Below are 25,278 nucleotides of genomic sequence, written 5' to 3'. Positions count from 1 at the left end.
AAAGACAATATGTAGGCTTCTTTCAAAGATTTTTAACTTACGCTTCATCTCTTCTCTCCCAGGCCTTGAGAATCCATGATGGAGTGAGGATGGGTGTCCCCATGCACACTGCCAGCTGGAGTGATGAAGGCAAAGAAGACATGGTGAAGAAAACAAAAACATAAACACCACACCTGATCATCCTGTCACTCAGAATCACAACAAGAATGCAACAGGTACCAACAGATTCCACTTCAGGCACATTACAGAAACACGTACAAGACGCTCCGTGGTTGAAACATTCCCTTTTTTTAGTTAGAAACACACTTTCAAATGAAAACAAGAGCAACTGCCTGTCAGGAAGCCTACAAGCTCTTGCTATTTTCTCTTGTTCCGCTTGAACAAAATACAGCCTTGACAAGACTTTGAGGGAGGATAGGGGACTTGAAGTAAGCGAGAGCAACATAGTGAAGGGAAAGACAAAGAAGATTAAATCATTGCCAGACATGATTGAAAGAAGAACATTATCAAGCATCTGTTAATCCATGAAGGGAAAAGCAGAGAGAATGATTGTCAATCTCTTCAGTCGCCCATCCATCAACTTGGACTGATCCCTTTAGTCATTTCATTCCTGGTTGGATCTCGCTTTGATCTGAGTTCAATAAATAGTCTCTCCCATTTTCTGACATCAGACCCCTGCACTGGGATTCAAGCGAGGCTGGTAAAAACCTGGTTTGCTTTTGTTCATTTTCACTTCTTCCTCCATTTTGGTGTAACATTCATCCCTTTTCATTTCCATTTCTAGAATATTCAGTACATTGTGTTTTGGCAAGGGTTTGAAGATAGATACACATGTAATTGTTGGATTTACCATGAATGATTTAATTGGTACAGGACAGGGCAATAAATAACAAGATCACAGTCCATTTAAAGGTGACATATCATGCAAAATTGACTTTTTTAATGGTTCTCTACCTGAAATATGTGTCCCTGGCATGTCTACGAACCCCCCGAGAATGAAAAAAATCCATTCTGCCCCTGTTTTGATTTCTCCACCTTTCTGTAAATGTGTGTGAAACGAGCCGTTTCAGACTTCCGTGTTTTTGTTACATAACAACAATATCCGGTCTGGATGGAGTCAGAGCTCGGAGCTTGTTCAGCCCATAGACTGTATAAAATAATACTGAATCCCCCCCTCCGTTTTTCATTACCTGCACAAATGTGTGCTAACAAGGAGCTTAGGAGGGAGGCATGCTAGTTGTAGGCTGTCTTAATAAACACAAAGGTCGGTTTTACTCCCCACGTCTGCAGACTTGAAGATCTAGTGGATGATTTTTATTTATCATGGATAAGTGCTAGCGCTAGTTAGCATAGCTACATAGCTACATGTCATAGCTGTAGCTGTGTACCAAGACACACGTCGACATACTGACAAATAAAACAACAAGAAACACAGAATCTGTGACCAATCCTTCAGAAAAGGTCCCGCTGCCTTTCTGGCAGAGGTCGGTTTTACTCCCCACGTCTGCAGATTTGAAGATCTAGTGGATGATTTTTATTTGTCATGGATAAGTGCTAGCACTAATTAGCATAGCCACATAGCTACATGTTCATAGCTGTAGCTGTGTACCAAGACACACGTGGACATACTGATAAATAAAACAACAAGAAACACTAAATCTGTGACCAGTCCTGCTACAGGCACCTCTCCGTCAGGATCAGATTAAGAGGGTTGAAGTAACGTGATCTCTGAGCAGCCGTGTATATTCAGCCAACATGTAAACATTAGATCAACGTGCTGGACAGCCGCGGCACATCCACTTCCTGAGGGGGCGTGGTCAGAGAGAAAACAGAGTGTTCTGAGGAGGACTGAAGAAGAGGGCTTTTCAGGCATGCCAAAATCTGATTTCAAAGTGTTTTTTTGAGCATAAACTTTAAAGACATGTTTTGGGGACCTCTTAGACCAATATATATTGATGAAAAAAGCGTGATATGTCACCTTTAAAGAGGGTGTATTAGGTGCCTTGTCCACTGCCAACGTTTTTGAGCTGGCAGCGGCTATTTCATATTCAACTAGAGCTGGGCGATATTGAAAAAGATGTTATCATGATAACATTTTTCGTATCAGTCGATATTGATAATTAACACGATAAATATCAAATCATTATTTCATTTAAATTTAAAGGCAGATTTCTGCTCCTGAGTGAAAGTTGAAGACAGTTTGTTAGCTTGTGTCTAGATTTAGTTCTCTGATAATCTTCTTGAATCCCTTCCTCAATTTTGACACTGCTAACAGGAAGCAGGTATTTTGTGTACGATGAGAATTTTGTGAAGTTTTAGTTTGAAGATTCTTATTTTTTAGATAATTTGCATAATTTGATTTAAATTTACATCAAAGATATATCAAATTGTGTACTGTGTATAAGATTACTGAGGGTTACGGCAGTGATAGTTTCCCTCAGTGCAGTGAACGTGTCACGGTTATTCAGTGTTCAGTTGTCCTACAGTCTCGGTGGACATTAAACATGTTCAAAATGCACAGCAGAAGTTGTCTCTGTGCTCTCCCTTGACCCTCATCCTGAAAGTATATTTAATGAAGTGTATGAAGTTAATAGTTAATGCTGAGTCAGCAGACTGACGACTCTGCTTTGAGCTGGTAGGTTTTGAGTTTTCCTCAGTGTTCCGCTCCAAACTTCATTAAGCCCCGCCTACCTCTCACCCTGAGACATGATTGGCTGTTCAATGCCGTCTTCTTCTTCTTTTTAATGTTGGATGACAACTGGCATTTAAGGCTCATTAGAGGCCCCTAACTTTCCAGTGGTTGTATTTACAGGTTTATTTATATTGACGTTGTAACGAACATTTGTTATTTTTATATTGAGAAAAATGATATCACAATAATTATTGTTATCAAATTATTATGGGTCAATTTTCTTGCATTTCTACCCCCACGATCCCCCAGATAAGTGGAAGAAAATGGATGGATGGATGGAATTATTGCCCAGTCCAATTTAAAACTCAATGTGGTTCAGCATTATCAGTGCTCAGCGCCCCCAGTGCAAAAAACGCCCTCAGCCTTTACTGATTTTTGTTGCAGCGCTCAGTTGAAAACAGTTCAAGTTTTGGGACACTACCACACTCATCAATGTCACTTATTATTACAGACCATTCAGAATCAAGAAGGAGTGGGAAATCAGTTCTGAAATGAACTTTGTCAAGAACAATTGCGGAGATCCGTACGGAGGAGAGAAGTTATCACACTTGTTTTTTCGAGGTACAATTTCTGAGTTTAGAGCTGCTGCTGATGCTATGACATGATTTCTGTCAATAGTTTTAACAGTTTCTTGATGAAATGTCATTGAATGAAAGCAAGTATGAAGCATACAGAGCTTTTTAAAACAGATCCTACTGTCACTTCTTAGGGAAGCGGAAGTGCAGGGGTCTACTTTTTTTAAACTAGCAACAGTAAACGCTGGTCAGAAGCGCTCTGAAATTGAGGTTGTGGGCGCTCCCAGCACAAAAAACAGTGGCAGTGGACACAGCACCTTATGCGTTCTTATATTCTAAACATAGATATGAAGTAGCAATGTTAGAAGTCCATACTTAAAGTGTGAGAATGTTCAAATCGCTAGGTATTCATATGCTATAGTAATCCCCAAATTTGTGTGTAAACTGCTCAAAAAGGTCCGTTCTTAAGATACCACAAGATCTTCACAAGACTTCCTGAAACAATGAAGTCATCACATAACGATCTTGTGACTGGCGCAGCGGAACAGAATGCACCCGGCAACATGGGAGGAAACGGTCTGCCCATAGCCCACCTCCAACAGGCCTCTGGAGGGCTAGCCAATCAGAGGAAAGGGGGTCTTTAAGAGACAGTAGCTAAAACAAAGTGTTTCAGACAGAGGCTGAAATAGGAATTTTCTTAAACACCAGTGTGGGAAAAATAGGGATCTTTTTTTTTAGCTTTAAATGATATAACATTACAACAAAGGTACCAGAGGGACATTTTAAAGCCTGAAGAGAAGTATAATACTCCCTCCTTAAAATAACAGAAATGCTGCATGTACAAACCCTATATTTCTCTCCATGGGTGGAGTAGGCGATGAGATGAGTAATCTTGATGCTGAAGTCTTTCCTGATGGTTCCACCCATATGATGTACCAGATTCACCAGGTTCTTCTGCATAAAAGAAAAATACACCAAGCACAAGCTTAGGACAAAGGGAGACATTACCATGTCCTTAAATACATTTGATTTCTAAAATCCTTAAACCATTAATTAGGCACTGATTAATTACTTAGCAATAAACCAAGAATAGCACTGAACTTGTTTAGGAAAAACAGCTGCTTTTTAAATGATAGTGGGATGATGTTCCAGACAGGCTAGTCTGTAAATTAGACACGTCTGATCTCCACATGTAGATTAAGATTAAAACTTTGGTATAGAAATGATCACCTTTCTTTACAACTGTTTATTTAGCATAAAGCTACAAAGGTAAACTCACCATTTCCTCTTTGTTCCTAAAGCCGGTAAAGCACAGTGACATGTTGAGCATCGTGGTCGAATAGAGAGGACGACAAGAAAACTGAAGAGGCTGTGGGGAAAAAAGCACACAGATCAGTTCAATTTAAGCTTTGGGTTAACATTTCAATACTTATCATTTCTGCTTTTTAACAGCAGAGGCTAAAATTTCCTCAAAACCACCTATAGAATCATACTTGACATGTATTTATAAAGTCCCCCCAAAAAACTATGGTTTTTAGAAACTACAACAACTCGTGTAACTGCTCATTACTAGGGTTGCAAAATTCCAGGAATTTTCAAAGTTGGAAACTTTCCATGGGAATTTATGGGAATAAACAGGAATAAACCAGGAATTGACTAAATTGAAGGTTGGCTCTTAATAGGGAGCTTAAATATAGTTGGGGAAAATAAATTTTAGCATAATCATGACTGAAATAACCAGATTTCATGCAAGGACAGTTGGATATCTATGCTATTCCTCAATCACATGCACCTAGCACACTGCTTACTGCAGGGCTATAGAGACCACGCCCCCTACATGCACTGTGCATTCCTCCATTGCATGCACAGATGGTTTCTAGAATCCTGGACCACACTTTTGAGCCCAGAGCACAGGAGTATTGAAGTCACACATTTGGGCCTGTGGACTACACAACGTGAAGTCAGTTCTGAAGATATTATGTGGCAATGTTTACTTTTGGGATTGCATTTTTGATAAAATATTCTGAAGATATTATGTGGCAATATGTTTACTTTTGGGATTGCATTTTTGCACTTGATGAAGTTCTACTTCCAAATAAATCTGTTTTAATTGTATTATTTTGAATTGATGTCTGCTTAATAACAAAACAAATATTTATGCTTGGATATGATAACTTTCCATTAAATTACCCTCAATTCCCAGTTAATTCCCATAATTCCCATGGAAAGTTTCCATTTTGGAATATTTCCCAAATTCCCCTGCTTAACTTCCCATGAAAATTTACCAGAATTTTTACACCCCTTTGCAACCCTACTCATTACCAATGTTAACTACCCTATTTTGTACTCAGGCCAAATGAATGACTTGCATAGGTGAAATACTGCAAAATAGCCGAGCGCTATGCCCCCTGATATAAGAGGTTTCCATCTTTATGATGCTCTGCACTGCAGTCTAACACAGCGTGTCTGTGTAGGCGCTGTCTTCAGCTGACAAGTACATGCAGTGCTCTGTCTTAATGATAGCAGCCACAGGCAAGGCAAATTGTTCATGTTCCACATTAGCATCCTATGAGAAGTCTCGGTCAGACAGACATCACAGCAGGTGGAGGCGGCTCCCCTGTCATTATCCTGTTCAGAGCCATAATGATTTTTTCTGTTTCCTGCATTCTGAAATCAAGGTTCAGCTCAGGCCTGTCTCTTGTTAGTCCTCCCCACATGACAAACAGGTAATATATTTCCCTGGAGCCGAGAGATTCAAAGTGATGCTGTAAATGTTTCATTTGAATCCCAGGTTCAAAAGGGTTTAGGAAGCCACACTCTCAGAGCGAGGTGGTGGATTGCAATTGAGATATTAAAATTAATTCAGTCACTTTTTGATGGCATCCTTAGTGAGTGCAGCTAGATTCTGAAGAGCTTGAGTCCAACGAATGTCTTACTTCTTCCTTTGCAGCACAGTGCAGTACGACAGGCGGCCCGATGATGCGGTTGTCACGTTTGTAGAGGTAGTCGTAGTCTGGAGAATCAAAGTTTGTGAGGACAAAGACCGTCTCAAAGTCTGTGTTCTCTCCATCCCCAAACTCCTGGACGTTGTCTGTGATCAAGCACGGGGTGTTGATGTCCTGAATGCAGAAAATGAAAATAGTCAGTGATGGAGGAGTGCATTATAAACTTGAAATGAACTGAACATTAACACACACACAAGTAACTGTTAGCCTTGTTAGTGAGGCTGTGGGATGTAGGTTATTTTCTGTTGACTTGATTATAAGCTGAAGTTCTCTGCTGACACTTAAAGGACTATTCCAAAACAGAAGCCAATCATTTTACATATAAAGCAGCGGATGCAGAGACAAAACTAGTTCGTTCAAATTCATCATTGAAAATGTGCACATAGCGTTTTCTTGTTCTTCAGTCCATCAAGCAGAATCAAGTGAAAGAGAACTGAAGAAGATCACACATATTCAGTGGTTGTTGTAATTGTAATTTCTGGCCAAACACCATGTGACTGTATTAACAACCAATTATTCCTTCTTTGATTTAAAGTGAACCTGTTAGGGTGTGTGTGGGTCGGGCAGGCTGCTCTGTTTACCCAAACAGCGCTGGTTAGAGTATGACCTGTAAATCAAATTGTCACAGAAAATTGGCTCCAGTAGTAAACACAGGACAAAGGTGCAGGGAGTTAAGTGGCACACAGGTACAGGGTTATAATTTGCCTTGATAGTACATTGCTAAGAGACACAATTGTGAGACACAGTGGAGGTAAAAACAAATTTTTAAAAGGAAGTGGGTTAACATTTTGCAAAATACCCTAGTTTGCCTTCTCTTCAAGTGTGATGACCAGGTATAAGAGATTGTGGAATAACAATTCTGACTAACAACTTTTCCTAAAGCTATGAACCATTTCTGAAATAAACAAGCTCTAGGTTTGTGTGCAAAGCCTGATTTATACTTCTGCGTCGAATCAACAGCATAGCCCACACCACAGGTCTGCATAGCCTCAGTACCTACGCAGAGGCCAATGCACGAAGTAGGGATGAGTACGAATCCTCGGGTACTCGAGTACTCGGGTACTCGCCATTGACCACATTATTCAAGTAGCATCTTGTTACTTCTGCACCTAGCAACATAACTTGAACTCATACAGAGTTACATGTGTGACCATGTGGGACCATGTGGGACCATGTGTGACCATGTGTGACCATGTGCGACCATGTGCGACCATGTGCTTTTTGTTTTCACCCAACTGATTTTACTAGGTAGGAAAATAATTAATGGGATATAAACGTATGACTTCTCCGGCCATGGTTACAGCTTTAGTACACACGGAGCCAGATTTCAGCAAAAACAACTGTTTTATGGCAGCTACAGCAACTCTCTAGGAACACGTTATTCAACTGAAAGCAAAAGCACAATAAATACAGAACCGTCTGCCACAGCTGCAACATGTCAGTTAAAAAACAGTGATGTCTGGAAGTGCTTCGAAAAAAACTAAAAAAGTTAATGTGCAGCGCAAGATATGTGGCGTTAAACTTGCATACCATAGAAATACTAGTCTGATGCTTCACCACCTGCTTAAAGCACAAGGAGAAAACAGCGGAGACAGATAACAGGCAGTCTCACATCCAAGCAGCAACCTCCGGTCTAAAAATATGAGTCCAATGCGGAAGTGTTAAAAGCTGCAGTTCATTGAGGATCCGCTTGAGGCTGGCTCCGGAAGTACTTGAAGTCACATACACATGAATGGGAAAAAGACTGCAGGAACGCTGCAGCTGTTGGCTCAGAGGCTCAAACTCCGCTTCTTTGTGTCACACTGGCTCGACAGCAGCAATATGGCTGCCGCCGCCGAATGGTCTCAAAACAGATGGGTGACATCACAGATACTACGTCCATATTTTATGCCGTCTATTCTCACATCACGTCTTTTGCTAGCCCTGTTAGCACACATTGTTGTGACGAAACCAGAAGGGGAAAAAAAGAATTGCGAGTACTCGAGTAGTCGCTCATTAGGTACTTCGAGTAATCTAGTACAAGGGTTACTGTAAATTCCCATCCCTAGGATGTAGCCCATGCAAACCTCCTCCAAAATATAACTACACACTACATTTCCTTGTTTTATTCAATGTATTAAATGAAAAAATCAATCAATCAATCAAATCAACCCCGACCGCAAGTCCTGTGATTGGTCTGCTTGGCATCTCCCGCAGAACTCCACACATCAGCCTTGAATTTCATTTCCTCCGACGTGTCCTCTCTACTCTTCCATGTCAACATTGCTGTATGATAAACAGCAACACGTATCAGCTGTAGATTAACATAATGTGCTCTGAATTGCTGTGAAACAGTAAACAGAAAACGTAGCGGGGCCGGAAACAAGCAACCCCGACTGTCAGAGAGACCACACTGCCCTCAAGCGTTTCAGGTGGAGAATTGCTGCGCGACACATCGATGCAGAAGTATGTGGTGCTCAAGTCCTCATCAACCATTGCTTCGTAGAGTCGACGGCTCGATGCAGAAGTATAAACCAGGCTTTAGTGTGTATGTGTAAATGAATGAGCTCCAGAGGGGCTGGTGTTATTAACTTTGGATAACAACATTAGCCATTTAACCTAGTTTCAGTTGAGCTCATTTAAGCTAAGAGAATCCTGACTTAGGTCGTTTAAAAAAAGTGGTAGCGATCAATTGGTTTGTTTATCAGACTTTAAAAAGAGAAAGCAAACTAAAATATTTTGTAGTTGTTTTTCATTTTGTAAGACATGACACTCAAAAATCAAAGCCTTTTAGGTCCATTTCAAATCATCACACTTGTCTGTAAGATAGTTTGTGAGCTAATACATTTGCAATGGACTGCTTGCAACTTAAACAGCTGAAAACAGCCCATATTCAAACTCAATAAGGAGCAACAGAACTCCCATTAAATGGCTTCTCCTCACTGTAAAACCTTGCATTGACATTTGAGTGCACATCTCTGTTAGAGATCAATCCGATAGAGTAGTTCTTCACCCTTATTTAAAATGTCCCCCACATATCATTTCACCAACAGTGACTTGACCATGCACAATGATTGAGTGACTTGCCAGTTTGAATTAAGACTCATGCAGCACTTCCCCGAGTTCCAATCAAAGTGTCAGACATTCACACAAAGAGGTAGACATCGTACTGTACCATATTGACTATAGATTTTATCATCATTTTCTCCTCGGCACCCGCCTCGCCGTCTCTTATCTTTACCACGGGTACCTCCATTACTCTGATGGCCTGTAAAAACCAACCAGCAGGAAGTGGATGTCAAACACTGGCATTTGAGAGTACGAAAGGGAAAGAAAAAAAAAGGAAGGAAGGACAGAAGGTCGAGACAGAACGAGAAAAAAAATAGTAGAGGGAGCAAGATGGAAAATCATACAAATTAACCCCCATTTGAGGACAAAAGAGAGGCTGGATAGGTCTAGGGATGCAGGAGGAAGGAGGAGGCGAGGAAGAGATGGGGCGGAGTCCTTGTCCTTGCAAAGACAGACTTCAAACAAATATCAAGCTTCAGAGGGGGCTGGCTGGGGAGGAGAAGGAATTTCTGTTAAAAATTAATATAAAAGTTCAAAGCCCTTGGGAGGGCGGGGGTGAGGAGGAAAGACGAGGACAAAAAGGGAAAAAGACGTAAAGAAATAGTAGGGGGGGGGGACTCTTTTTCTGTGGGTTGCATGAGGGGTGGCGGCAGGCGGTCAGGCAGGCAATCGGGAGCGCTCTGATGGAGCTGTCGGCAGATGTCTTTGGATGTGGCTGCACTGCAGATTGGCAGGGAGAAATAGATGATTTAAGCAGGAAGCCTTCAGAAGTGACAGGGCTCAGGAGACCTGGGAAGGAAGTCATTCTAGCAGCACTTAGTCTGCCGCCACGCCTCCAAACCACCTTCACATGCTGATTTCTCAAAGACACAAAACCACGCAGTTTACTGGAGTGGATACAAACAAGCGCTGATAGACCCATAATTATCCCAACAAGAGTCTATACACTCAGACAGGATGTTCCGCTGTAGGATACAATAGTCTGATGAACAATGCTGTACAGTTCAAACAAATATTTACATTAGTTGGTACAGGATGTTTGTTTCATTATGCTGCTACCCCAGTGGATGACACAAATAGCATATTTATGGCGACTACTTGAACAAGGAGAGGCTTCTGTACTAAATTTCAAACAAAGTTATCCGGCTTTGAAACATGAGGTTTCTTTCTTGACGGACGACATGTGCATTTATATGTAACCATAAAAAGTGTGATGTGCGAATGCAAAAAAAATTACTTGGTTCCAGTACTTCCTGAGAATGCCAAAGACCACTTCATGACCTTGGTCAGGGCACCAGTACTAGGGATGGGGAGGATTTTTGAATATTCGAATATTCGTTCACTTAGTAAAAATCGAAGAGTAACTTGAAATATTTTCTCATTCTAAAAGTACAAATTTTTATTCAATTTCACGGTTGCCTGGATGTAATACGGTATTCCCGCCAGATGGTGACTATAGAGCGTCTTAAACCTGTTTGCTAACCATATTAGCAAACAGAAGAAGAAGAATGCCAATTGCAATAAATAGCAAAAGAAGAAAAAAACCTTTGCGACAGTCGCGGCGACTCTCTCCGTTTCTGAATGTCACACTACCACACGGATTTCAGAAGACTGATCATGGCTGTAAAATGTAACGTGGTTACGTGACTGAAAACTATGATCTGTGCTCGATTACTCTTCCTCACGGACAAAGACGACGTAATGGTTGTGCCACGCTGAACTGAAATTGAATTGTAAAACTGAATCTGAATTGAGCGAACTGAAATTGAATTTTTGAATTTAAGGAAAATAGAGAGTTGAATTTTCAGGTAGGTTAAATACAATTTCAAAGCCAATAAAATGAAGTTTCAAAACATTCATTTCAATTTCAAATCATGCTTTTCAAATTCAATAGTATTATTCAATTTCTGTTTCTAGTGGCACAAATCTCAGCCCATCTAAAATCATATTGTAGGGCCTCATAGGAGCCGTCTGAATAATTAGCATGTATAGTCTGCACGCTGTCAACATAACATTTAAACATCAACATTAAAAACCATCCCTTGATTTGAAGCACTCTGAGCGTTACTTCACATACAATCCTTACTAAATAAAGTTTGGATTATTCTTTTAATAACTTTAAAATAACTTCTGAGGGGCGCTGGTGGCCTGGCGGTCTAAGAGCCCCACACACATCCTCGGCCGTGACCATTCACTGCATGTCTTTCCCCACTCTCTGCTCCCCACATTTCCTGTCTCTCTTCAACTGTACTTTCAAAGAAGTCAAAAAGCCCCAAAATATAACTTAAAAATAATAATAACTTCTGAAAGAGAGAGTGAGTGAGAGAACAAAACTGTGTGGGTGTCATTGAAGTAATAAGACTATTTAACATCCTCCTTCATCCAATTCCCTCCTTGTCAAAGATTAAGAGAAAAACTGGACAAGATCGTTTTCTTCTGCGGCTCACTTGTTAAGAGTTCACAAACACTCTCTGAGAAGCACTCTCCGTTTAGAGGAGTTGAATTGAGCTGTTAATCTCTGTTGGGATAGTCTGAGCGGGAAGTTTGGCTTAAAAATAGACTCACAAGCCAGAGTCAGCAACTGTAAGTACTATATTTCATTCATTCATTTATATACAGTCATTTCAGTTAAATAGTGTAGGTCTGCAGGCTATCAAGTATCACACACTCATCTTCAGTAGTTATGAGACGGAAGTAGCAAGAAAAAGAGCTCTTATCAATTTTTGAAAGCAAGAAGTGCAATAAAATTTTGTCCAACTAGAAGAGTGGCGATGTATTTTTGCGATCAAAAAGCATATAAAATATGGAGAAATTTTCAATTTACTGAGTTGTAATCAACTTGTATTTTGGACCTGTGAGGAAATTCTGGCGTCAAGTTCAAATATATAAATCTATTTCCAGTTTTAACACAGAAGCACAGCATCATCCATCAAACCAGAGTGTCCTCGTTCTACTTATCAAACTGAAACCAGCAGTGATGTTGTCCAGCCCAGACGGTAAAAGACCGCCGCCTTGACAGAAGCAAGAGGGCCAGAGTGGACCCTCAGGATTAATAAAGACATGATGTACCTGCAGTGCTTTGACCAGGGCTTCGTTCCTGCCAGCTTCTCCCACCAGAACGACCCGTGTCTCCACTTTTGGAAGCATATCTGTACAAAGAAGAGAAACAGAGAGATGATGTGAACCAGGAAGGATGTGACACAATGTCATTAACAAGTCCCGTCCACAAGCGGATCACCTGTTGTGACAATATGGAATGAAACATGTTGAAACTCAAGTTGTGTTATTGCTGATGAAATACTGTAAAAAGATCAGACACAGGCGAGGCAAACAGCAGGAGGCTGGGTGGGACACGCTGCTGGATGTTCCAAAGAGGAAAGCTGGAGGGGCCGTGTGAGCGTGATTGGGAAGGGGGTAGAGCTGAGTAACAGAGACAGAATCAAAGTTGTTTTTGAACACACACTTATCATTTTGGGGGAGAACTATAATCAATACTGACCTAATGAAAGAATTAGTAGATGGCATTAGGGATGTAAGGATACACTCAACCCACGATTCGATTCAAATCCCGGTTTTTGGTTCACGGTACGATTCTCTAACGATTTTCAAGAAAACTGGATTGAACTCAAAATTTAAATAACTATTATTTTATTTCAATTCTCAGATATGGACAGTTGCAATATATATTTGTTCTCTTATATTTCTTTGTAAACAAAGTAATCCTTTATTATATTTAAGGTGTGTTGTAACTCAAATTAAACCACTGCACACTTTTTTTTCCCCAAATTGAAAAAAAACAACTAAAATCACCGTACAAAAATACCTTGTTGAAAAATTTCAGAACAATTATAGAGAAATTTTACGTGAACAAATTACAAATGAAAGTATTAAATATTAAAACAAATAAGGTAAATCTCTTTAAATTAGAAATGTAAAAATAATTTTCCATGATCAATCATTGGAAATGTTAACGATCAATTATCGTTTAATAATTTTTTTTAAATGAACGTTTTCCATGTCAAAAATAATGCCAAATGCGTTTCTTTCCCCTCAATCAAATTTTCCTTCATGACACAGTGTATATTATTGACGGTATTAAACAGCTACAGATCATATTGAGGAGTTCAAAATGTTTACACGCTGAATATCAACGTGAGGATCAGGCTTATAAATAATCTCTGTGGACGCATGGTCATAGAGTGAAGACTCAGACTACAACATGTGGATTTACTGCAACAGGACAACTGAACAGAATCAGATTTTGGACTCAGTGTCCAATTTTCTCGTTCTACTTGAGAAAAATAAGCATGTGAGTGCGGTCAGGTGTCAGCCGGGAGCGCAACCGGATCAGAATCAGTCCGGCGGCATAGAAAAAAGCGCTCATGGAGACCTGTCACTCAGCCTCAGCCCCCAGCTGAGCGTCTCCGCTGTGTGCAACACCTTCAGTCAGCTGATTCTGAAACATGCTTTAAACTTAAACACCTCCACTCAGCGAGTGACGAGAGAGCAGCGCAAGAGACTTAATGATGTTCAATAAGCAGTATAATGCAGATAGCGCCTTCTACTGTTTAAAAATAATAACCAGATTCAAATTCAAAATTTTTTACTGTCTTGTGAAATATCCTTACATCCCTACCCAGCACTACATGTGACCCATCATAAATTCATACACAGCAATGAATCCTCACTGACGCCAGGCTTACAGTGTGTAAGTGTGAGTCTTTGAGAGATAAAGGGTACACACACTAGTGTAAATAAGCAAAACAAAGAAACAACAAATCATTTTGATTGATACTGACAAAGACTTTTCCCGTTGCTTAGCGCCGCTCGAGTGGCTGCTTGTTGCAGCAGCTCTCTCTTCGTTGTTCTTTTTTGAACTTTTTTTTCATATCTCTTTAATTCTCTTTGTATTTGGAGCCTGTCATGACTGTTAATGACTCATTTGTTGGCCATGGACACCAAACTGGCTACGTTTGCAGTGGTGTTTTTACTATTTTTGTTCCTGTGTGTGTCCGGAGATCCTATGTGTAACCATGGTTGCATTGTTTACATACAAGATCAGCTGTTAGCATCCCGTAGCATGTCGATGCTAAACGATGCTAGGCCCGAGGTTCCCCGCGAGCTGAGGAGAAGGAGGCAAGGGTGACGTGCTGGTGCTGAGGTGCAAGCTTAGAAAAGACGACATAGATCTGTCCTTCCACCCACCGTTATGGGGAATGTAAGATCTATCTACGATAAGGTGGACGAGCTAACCCAGCACCAGAGTAGCATCATGCTAACAGAGCTAACACCGGACATGAACGCCACATTGGAAGGATTTCACCTGCTGTGGGCGGACAGGATACAGGATAGCAAGAGTTAACTGGTGAAGAAGGCCAGCTCAGTTCTGGACCCTGTAGAGGAGGTGGCTGACAGGAGAATTATGACCAAGCTGTTGTCCTTGATGGACATTCTTTCCTATATATATTCTTGTTGAAATTCTTGTACTGTATACCTTCTTGTTTGCTGCTTTAACTGCTGCTGTGAATTTCCCCATTGTGGGACAAATAAAGGAGTATCTTATCTTATCTTATCATAAACAGATTTAACTACTGTTACAGTTCAAACAGTGTTGAGTCTGCATGAATCTACTGCACTGACACAAAGCAACCACGTGTCTTTAACATCATGTTAATAATGTTGATGTATACACCAGAATGAAATGACATTACAGACCGCTGTTGTTCAGATAGTCAACGTTTGAAACTGGAAACTGTTCAGCTTTTCCTCTATCTTGTAAAGTGGCCTTGCAGAGTAGTCCTGTTGATTTGGCAACTGTACTGTAGCTCAAGTGTCACTGATGAATGTGTGACTTACGGGTATAGTCATTTGAATTGGCGCACATAGTTTGTAAGATGCTGTCATGTACAGGTTGTGCAGCAACTGTTTTCAAAGCAGTTGAATATTTGCAGAACGCTTTTAAACTTGTTGAAGATACACTGCTTGAGCTGAAGCTTGTTTTAGATGCAGACAAAACTAAGCTTATGTAGTTTACCAACTCTAAGGCTGGATCACAAAGTGTGCCAGTGGTGGTCACTGCAGAGGGAAAGGAGATAGAGGTTGTTACCCCTTACAAACACCTCTGTATTTTGATTGATGAGTCCCTTCATTTGAAACAACATGTGCTGTACCTTGTGAGAAAGCTGAGGCTGAAACTGAGTTTTTACTTTCCAAACACATCCTGTTTCTCTTTTAGTGTAAAGAAGCGTCTCGTTGTTGCAACTTTTATTCCGGTGCTTGACTATGGTGATCTTCTATACATGCACACCACTGCTCAGTGTCTTAACAAGATTGATGCAGATCACCATGCTTCCTTCAGGTTCATTACCAATTGTAAAGCTCTGACTCACCATTGTGAGTTGTACTCTTGGGTTGGTTGGTCGTCCCTGGCGACCCGTAGATTGGTACATTTTCATTTATAAGGCTATTCTTGGTCTGCTGCCACACGACCTCTGTGTCTTTATCACACAGGAAAGTGCTGGACAGTACTCACTGCGTTCCCAGGACTTTTTAATGTTTTCTTTCCCAAAAGCTCGTACAGAAACTGGGAAAAGGGCTTCTAGGTATTCTGCACTCTCAGCCTGGAATTTATTGCAGAATGGCTTGAAACTCAAGGAGCTGGTGTCACTGAATGTTTTTAAATCTTAAATGAAAGACCTTGAAGCTGAATCTTTAGAATGTCGTTGTTTAAAGTGTATCTAGCCACAACTGCCTCCTAGGTGACAGCTCTTTCTGCGACAAACGTGCTTGTAAAGTGTACTTCTCTGTGTGTGGTTCTCTGTGTGTCTATGTCTGTAACTTGTGTTTTTTTTGCTGCTGACTGTCTTGGCCAGGTCTCACTTGAAAAAGAGATCTTTGATCTCAATGGGACCAACCTGGTTAAATAAACATAAAAATAAATAAGGTTACCACACAGCATGCCAGGGCCTTATAAAAAAAACAACATTTAAAAAATCTCCCCTTTATTCAGGTTAGAATGGAGGAGTTAGGATTTACTGGAAGGAATAAACTTTTTTTAAACTGTTCTATGATGTGTTAATTCAACTTGATTATCATTTGGGATGATAAGTGAGTGATGATGAGTGAGAGGGGATTAAGCTCATTTGTCTAAAACGACTTTTACACAGCGTTTTGGAATTTACTTGCGACACTGTTCTCTTTGTCTTTCTCTGGTTTCTTTGCATGCATCCATATTTAGATTTTAGACAGTTTTAACTTACTCTAATATGAATGTCATAGGGAAGGGGTGTCCAAACCTTTTTCAAAGAGGGCCACATATGATGTTGTCAGAATATCTCAGGGCCAGTGGCTCCTACTGAGACATGGGAATCATAAAAGTTATATATAAAATCTCTATTTAATAACAATTTTTTTTTTTTCTCAATAAATCAGTAACTAGGTAGTCCTCAGTTCTCCAAAAGCCATGTAAACATTAGCAAACGTTATCTTCTTCTGGAGGAAAATGTTTTCATCAGGGTCAGGCAATGTGGGAAAAAATATTGTCTCATTATTTTCCTATGGCAGGATCACGATCTGGATTTCACTACACTTCTTTTTCATGTTGTTTTTAAAACTTTTCTGACCAGCATACAACATTTCATAACAAAATAATTATTTTCCTGAGTTCTGAACAATTTTTATGCACCAAATTTTTTGCCTTTTCTGTACAATTTCATAATTTTGATCTTGTTTTGTGTCCTCTTTTGTGTCTTCTGAACTTTTAGTGTTCATCAAGAACATTTTCATATCATGATAAAAACATAAATTTGAAAACATGTCAGCTTTAAGAGTTCTTGTGTTTCTTCTTTACTGCTGTCTTGCAGAATTCCCAGTGCTTTGGCTTTATACAGATAGTCCATATGAAGCTTTCTGAGACGTTTCTGGATTTACTTTAGTTTTGTTTGTGTGCTTGAAGGAAACTACAAATGTACAGATGATTCAGAAGGTGATTAATTTCTTTGCTATAAATAACACAATTTAAGATTGAAGCTTGGGGCCATAAATAAAAGGGACCTTGGGCCACAATTGGCCCCCGGGCCGTACTTTCGAGATGCCTGTCATAGGGGTTGTCATATGTGTTGTATCTACCATCGTTTGGTGCTTAGAGACACTTAAAGGAAAGAACAGAGACTGGGCAGAAGAAACAAAACAGTGACTTTGCAGACTGACCTTCCCCATCTTCGCATGACATGCCCAGAAATATATGGTCCTTGGTGGTCTCGGCGATCCTTGAGTCATAGACCGAAGAATCCACCAACAGACTCCGAGCTGTCCCCAAAGTCAGTATGCTGCTGTCAGCCATGGCAGGCACTGCAGACGGCACCAAACTGTCCGAAGTATCAAAAGTTACAGGGAATGAAGAGAGTGAGACACAGAGGGAGAACATAACAAGTCAGAGAGGGGAGACAGAGAAGTGTGGCAACTGTCAAACACAAACACTGTCCACGTTCAAACAATTCAACAGAGGAAGTGTGAGAGCTTTTGTTAAGCCAGGCAGAGATTTAACAGTAAGTTAGATCATATTGGAAGACATATGGGCTTGATTATAGTTGCAGTCAATGCACATCGTTTTTGTTATTGCACGTAATCTTACGTAGAGGTTCTTTTCCGCTGTATGAAGGCAAACAAACAGGGAAATGACCTTTCTTTACACTGACAAAGTTACATTAGCTTCTCTTACTGCCTCACATTCCTCCAGTTTAACGTCAGCAGACCTGACTTTACGTTAAGTCTACAGAAAGGTACGTTTCCATCAGCACAATTAAAATGACCTTAAGGTAGAGCAAACTTACCAACTGTATCGATGTCTGGTACTTTGTTTGAAGACAGAGATAGAGGAAACTCTGAAAGGCCGCTGAACGGTTGAGTTTCTTCAGCCCTCTAGCTAACTTAGCTAAATTAGCTACCGAGCTAGAAAGTCCCCACAACACAAAGAGGAGGTCCTGGGAATAACTCTTCGGTCCAAAACACTCTTCAAAACAACTGTGGCATCGCCCCGCTGAATATCAAATCTCGTATCAATGCATGTTGCCTTTTCAGTGTAAAACACTCCAAAGTAAAAGTCGAAATGTATCTGCTTTAGTTTGTTGACAGCTAATAGGTGTCCAGGGAAGTTGTCAGCTTCTGTTCGAGCTCAATTCAAAAGGAAAGGCAAACAACTGAGCTGCGTTCTGATTGGTCGACACCCGGCGGCTTCGGTCCGCCGAGCCCGCTGATTGGCCCGTTTATTCAAATCACGATGCGGACTGCGGCTGCGCATCCGTTTGCTTTCAAGAGCTGCTGCACCCAAGTGATGAGAAAACATTGCGGGTCGATGACTTCATGTGTTTGTCCAAGACGACAGAGGATATTTCTTTTTCAGCGGCATGATGTGGTTTAGCTTGTTAAATGGTGAAATGTTGGAGTAAGGTTGTACATTTTTTGGTTATTTAATAAAAATCCAATCCAATCCAATCCAATCCAATCCTTTTCTATTTAAGGCATTTATTGTTATTTATAGTTTTAAGTACCCCCCCCCCCCCCCCCCCACACACACACACACACACACACACATACACACACAATTTTTGAATTGAATTGAAATGAATTGAATTGAATTGAGCTGAATTCATCTTCAGAGAGATGAGCCGTCCACTGCTGCTGTTTCTCTGGTCCACAAAGAAGTTGTGAAGTGGATGATCTGTGTAATTTAGAATGGCTTCTAGCTTCTTCTGTGTGCTTCTCTCCACCACAGCCCCCAGTGAGTCCAACCTGGTTCCAATCACAGTGCCAGATTTTTTCACTAATTTGTCCAGTCGCCTAGCATCCTTGGGTTTTATACTGCTTCCCCAGCAGACTGCAGCATAGAATAACACACACGCCACCACAGACTGATAAATCATCTGCAGCATCTTACTGCAGATGTCTAAGGATCTGAGCCTCCTTAAGAAAAAGAGGCGACTCTGCCTCTTCTGGTAGAGTGCATCTGTGTTAAGGGACCAGTCCAACTTGTTGTCCAGGTGTACACCTAGATATTTGTAGGTAGGTACCACCTCAATGTCCACCCCTCGAATGTTAACTAGCTGATGGCAGAGCCTGGATCTTCGGAAAGGGGAAACAAAAGCTGGAATGGCCTCGGTAATGTGTTTCAAGAGAATTTCAGTCACTTTAAAAATCAAAAGTGGTCGCACGCCCACATAGCAGGCAGCTCAGGTTCGATTCCAGTCTGCAGCCCCTCTCCCACATACCATTCCCCCACTCTCTCTTTCTGTTTCCTGCTCTGTCTTCTGTATTATCCTCTCCAAACAAAAGTATAAAAGCCCCCAAAAAATGTTTAACAATCAAATGTGTGGGGAAAAAAAAGAAAGTGTGTTATATTACAAAATTAGTAAAGGAAAAATGTTTTATATTAAACATCAGTAAGAATCACTACTCTCCTAAAACTGAGCATCTCCCTGCAGGCTGCCATTTATTCCCACACTTGTCCATACTCTGCAGTAGAACAAGCTATGTGTGCTGACCCTGAAAAAAAATCAATAAAATATTCAAAATTATTCAAATAATTATGTATTCCTTGGTTACTGCACTGAATAGCTGCTTGTACATTGATTTAATATCCACTTATAATGCTACTGTTTTTATCTCTAGTATTCCCATAGGAACCTGTAGTGTCTGATACTTGTGGTAAATGTGTGTGTACGTTTTTTTTTTCTCCTACACACCCTGTTGCATTCATGCAGTTTATCCTATTCCAGAGGGCGGGTCAATTTAACCTGTCATTGACCCAGGCAACTGTCCATATAATTTACAACCACCTTTTCTGCACGACACTGGCCCTCGTGCACACAGTGTCTCACATCTCACAGTGGCTCACATTGGACCTCCTCCAATTCCAACCTACAACCAGAAAAGGAATATTAAAGAAGTTATGTTGAGAAAACTAAACTCAACAACCCACACAACACTATCTCCATTGATCAGCAAACTGGGCATCAACACCAAACAAAGTAAAAGACAACTAGACTGACATATACAGAGTGATAGTTAGATCAAAACAACATCTCCTCAAACCTCACCTTGAGCCCCCATCATGCTGCAAGGCTGCATATTGAGTCCTCTCTTCACTCTTTCACTGGATACATGGTTCTAGGTAGCAGACAACACAACACAGGTTCTGTCCTGAGCCTGAGTGCACACAACAACAACCTGGCCATCATGCAGCATCCATATAACCCACTATTAATAAGCTCAAACTGATTTTGCACTTCTGGTTGGATGCCAAAATGATGTGGTTTTGTCCCTGCACTCAATCTTTCAGTTCATCTTTCTCTTTTAAGTTTCTCTTGGCATTTCATAATAGCAACTTAGATACATTACCCATGGCGTACTTCTTGACACTCACGTTCTTCCGTGGGCGTAACATGAAGGCTTGATGACTTCTGTGCAGCACACTAAAGTGTTTTGTTCAATAGATCTATGTTATGTAAATCAGTATTATCTGCAGGTATCTTTTGTTAGCTGGAGAAATTTAGAGTGCAATAATAATGATTTGCTGGGACTGGCCACTGGACACGCATGCTAACAAGTAAATAAGGGGAGTAGGAGCAATTGTTATTTTCCCAGCACTGCCTGTATGCTAACAGTCAATAAACTTTAATCTAATACACTTTTAAAAAACCTGTGCTAATGCTATTTGTTTTTACCCCATCAAAATAAAATATGTTTGAGATAGTTTCACCTCTCAGAGTGAAAGGAAGGTGAAGAGCACATTTCCACAGAGCTTTGTATAAAAGAGTGAAAAGGATGACTTCTAAAAGGCCCAGAGCTCTGTGAACTGGCTTTTGTTTCCCCCTCACAGTGAAACAAAAGTGTGTTACTCACACACAGATGATGATGAATTCCTGTCAAGCAGACAGCAGCTTTTCAGCTCTGGGTTTGGCATACACGCACACATATATACAGTCAAAAACAAAACCTACCTTTCGGCTTCTAAACAGGAATCAAACTTTTATTGTTGGATTTGAGTTTGTATTTGTCGTTTGTAATTCCCAGCCCTCTGATTAGGACTGTAATACTCATATCCTGGCTTAGGGTTTTCCAAATGTGATGACAGTTGATGATTGCCATCTTCGCCATGCACAAAAAAATCTGTTTACCCGTGAGTGAAAGAAAATTGAATAACTTTTTTAAAAGTGGGCATTTATCCAAGTTTATTGTTGAAGTGAACAGCCAAGTACTTGTTAGATTTGACCACCTCAATGTTCGTCCCCTGAAGGTTTATTGGAAGAGAGTGTTTGCTCCTCCACCTCTTTGTATTTCCATATTCCATCCATTGCATTACATTGATCTACGAGCAGCTATGCGGGCATTAAAAAGACCCTTTGCCCGCATGAAATGCCATACATAGCTGCCTTTGACCTGACAAACTTGTGAAGGTAATTCTGCCCATCCAATATGATTTGCATACTGACATCCTGGTGTTATTTAGATCTGCATTCCAAAGCAGCAACATGCTAGCCTATTCAACCATGTTAGATAACAAGGTAGTGCCGGAGTGGCTAGTTGATAACTCAAATTTGTATTAAAGCCTACATCCCACGCTTAACATCCCAATTAAATGATACAATCTACTACCTTTTTGTCATCAGAAGCGTTTTTAATTATGCAGTCAAAATAGCATCCAAATGACATATTAAAATGCAATCTATACACTAAATCCTTAAAGTATCCCCATGATGATGTAACAGCTTGCAGGACTTGGTAGAAAGGTACGCTATCTTGCTGCCCTTGTGAAGGCATCGAGTTGAACATTTGAAACACAACAGCCTGTCACATCACTTAACACATAAAGGTATATCTACACATATAATGATGCAATCTGACAGACACAAACTTAAAAGACTGACACACACAGTGTCCCTCAGCAGCATGCGGTCTGGAGGAGAGTAAAGACACTCACTTCCAGCTTCTCCTTTGTTTTTCTTCCTCTACTTTGGCTTTTGTGAAATCCTTAGTATGCTTGTTGCATTCCTAGGGCTGTCGGACCGCTTCTCCAGTCATCTTACTGACATGCACACACAATCTCTGTCTGTCTCTCATATTCAGCCCTCGAGAGGTTCACTGTGTGGAACAAAGCTTTGTCAAGACCTTATCTTCCTTCCACCCGCCTTTGTCCTCTCTACACTCCCCCGAACCTTTGTGTGTCTGCCTCAGTCCTCTGCTCTTTGACGCTGAGTCACCAAACACATACAAATATAAATACACACACAGGTGTAGGGAGACTTCCAATTCTTGAATTATAAACAGACCACCATGCATATTAGAAGGAGCAGAAGTGGTACAGGCAGCCACATGCTTTTTAAATAACAAGTTTCGTTATGTATTTTTGCAGCACAGACTATTTTTTTGTGTACATTTCTTTATGTTGCAACTTATATATACATGGCAAGTGAGCAGCTATTGTTCAGTACAAACATGTTTATCATATTTACCCACTTTCCATTGGTTCAGCCAGCTCCTCCTCTGTCCAAGGGCATCTGAAAATTAATGGATCCATAAAACTATTACAATTTACCTTTATTAGGCTCACTGCCATCACAGTCTGCTAAAGTAACAGCTAGCTGTTAGCAAACTGACAATGCATGCTCTTTAGACAGTGACAGGTGTTGAATACCATTACTGTGCACAATGACAACAGTTACACAATGTCTGAATGTTACAGCTCATGGCCTTACGCGGCTCTGATACCAAACCTCCCAATAATATTAAATGACAGATTAGCTGTGACCTCAGATCAGTGTTCACTGCAATATGATACACTATGTATCTGGAGATGCTGTTTGACAAGGTCAATGATAGCACTCAAAAATAAATGAAAATGGAGTTGGAGTTGGTTCATTTTGATCAGTCGTTTTCTTGGTTGTTCCATGGTGGGTCTAAGGTGGGACTAATAAAATACTTGTTGGGGCAGTAGCAAAACCTAGCCCTACCCTTGGGCCGCCTATGCTTGCGTGCCTTCGGATTGTTGATTGCAACAAATGCTGTGTGCAATTGTAAGATGTTATTTGGCACTTAAATTATTCATGATTCACTCATTCATTCCATTTAACATTTAGCTGTAAACAAAACTCAACAGCAATGGTTCAGAGTTTTGGTGTGAAAGTAATGGTTTGTCTCAACATCTGCCTTTTTAAATATTTTCTGTATTAACAGAAAAATTTAGTTCTGGTTCTAACCCTAACCCTAACCCTAACCCTAACCCTAACCCTAACCCTATCCCTAACCCTAATCCTAACCCTAACTCTAACCCTAATCCTAACCCTAACCCTAATCCTAACCCTAACCCTAATCCTAACCCTAAACCTAATCATAACCCTAATCCTAATCCTAATTATAACCCTAACCCTAATCCTAACCCTAACCCTAACTCTAACCCTAATCATAACCCTAACCCTAATCATAACCCTAACCCTATCCCTAACCCTAAACCAACCCTAACCCTAACCCTAACTCTAACTCCAACCCTAATCCTTACCCTAACCCTAATCCTAACCCAAGCCTAACCCTAATCATAACCCTAACCCTAATCCTAACCCTAACCCTAACCCTAATCATAACTCTAACCCTAATCATAACCCTAACCCTAATCATAACCCTAACCCTATCCCTAACCCTAAACCAACCCTAACCCTAACCCTAACTCTAACTCCAACCCTAATCCTTACCCTAACCCTAATCCTAACCCAAGCCTAACCCTAACCCTAACCCTAACCCTAACCCGAACCCTAACCCTAACCCTAACCCCACCCCTAACCCTAACCCTAACCTGGTCCCTAACCCCAACTCCTAATCATAACCCTAACCCTAATCATAACCCTAACCCTAATCATAACCCTAAACCAACCCTAACCCTAACCCTAGCCTAACCCTAACTCTAACTCCAACCCTAATCCTAACCCTAACCCTAATCCTAATCCAAGCCTAACCTTAACTCTAACTCCAACCCTAACCCTAACCCTAACCCTAATCATAATCCTATCCCTAACCCTAGGATCAGGGGAGAATGGTTTCGTAACAGAATAAATGCACAAAATTGAGCAATTATAAGGCTTCTCATAAAAACACTGTACGTAAAAGGGTTTTTAACACAAACCATTCGTTTTTGCAAAGTTAAGGTAAAACATAAGGCTACACAAGAGCCTAAATTTAGAGCCGTTCGGGAGTCGAAAGAGCCGGCTCTTCTTTGGGAGCCGAGTTAAAAGAGCCGGCTCTCTGAAAGGAGCCGAACTTCCCATCACTAAAGCACATGCTTACTACCATTTGCACTCTTGGTTGCCCTTGGAACTATTTGTATTGTAAAACGCATCAATGTAAATACTTCAGACCTGTACCACAGTGATAAACAGATAACACTTCAATTTGAATCAAGTAAATACCACTTGTATACTTTAAAACAGAGGGTCATTTCATTCCTTGTGGACTCAACATGACAGTATTTATACTTTTCAAGTAATTGATCTTAAACGCTTTCAGAAAATTAACAGTAACAAGACTCACATATCCCTTCGAGCCACCAAATGGTATCATAACAATGGTGTATGCTGTTTTGTAATGACACAGCACAATTTATAATGTATTAGAAATGTATTCAAATTATTTCATGGACCCCCACACTATGGTTCGCGGACCCCCAGGGGAACCCCACTTTGAGAACAACTGAGCTAGAGTACAGTAATTGAGCTCTCAGCCTGCAGAGAAAGTTGTGAGGCACAGACCCCCAAGCTCTCTGCCCGACTCTACTGGTCACACTATAACTTAAATATAAGACTCTTTGAATCAAAAGAGCACTCTACAAGGTTAATATACCATAAAACTAGACAATATACCCCCGTTTTCTGTGAATGCATGATTATGAAGTGAAGGAGAAAAGATGTGAAAAAAGTTGCGCAGTGTCGCTGTCTTTTCCAGCACAGTGTGCACTCAACTTTCAATGAATGGGGGT

At 40.6% G+C, this 25,278-nt stretch overlaps 1 protein-coding gene across 9 annotated transcripts in view; it reads right to left on the bottom strand.

Moving 5' to 3' along the window:
- Window positions 1-18,470, bottom strand: part of ect2 (epithelial cell transforming 2) — a 52,829-nt gene extending 34,359 nt beyond the window's left edge. For 2 of the 9 annotated variants that reach the window (XM_034707915.1, XM_034707943.1), the window contains exons 1-8: window positions 18,092-18,464; window positions 17,469-17,626; window positions 12,330-12,409; window positions 9,367-9,459; window positions 6,144-6,326; window positions 4,487-4,576; window positions 4,054-4,161; window positions 42-115 (exon numbers count right to left, since the gene is read on the bottom strand). In XM_034707915.1, coding sequence (XP_034563806.1) covers window positions 42-115; window positions 4,054-4,161; window positions 4,487-4,576; window positions 6,144-6,326; window positions 9,367-9,459; window positions 12,330-12,409; window positions 17,469-17,601 — 761 coding nt within the window. In that variant the 5' untranslated portion in view covers window positions 17,602-17,626; window positions 18,092-18,464. Of the gene's footprint in view, window positions 1-41; window positions 116-4,053; window positions 4,162-4,486; window positions 4,577-6,143; window positions 6,327-9,366; window positions 9,460-12,329; window positions 12,410-17,468; window positions 17,627-18,091 lie in introns of all 9 variants that reach the window. The other 7 variants (XM_034707934.1, XM_034707950.1, XM_034707977.1 and 4 more) reach the window with 6 other exon arrangements.
- Between the last annotated feature and the right edge of the window lie 6,808 nt (window positions 18,471-25,278).

This window comes from Notolabrus celidotus, chromosome 2 (genome assembly GCF_009762535.1).
Source record: "Notolabrus celidotus isolate fNotCel1 chromosome 2, fNotCel1.pri, whole genome shotgun sequence".
Lineage (NCBI taxonomy): Eukaryota > Metazoa > Chordata > Actinopteri > Labriformes > Labridae > Notolabrus > Notolabrus celidotus.
Note: the sequence above shows the minus strand (reverse complement) of the source record. Positions and strands in the feature narration are given on the sequence as shown.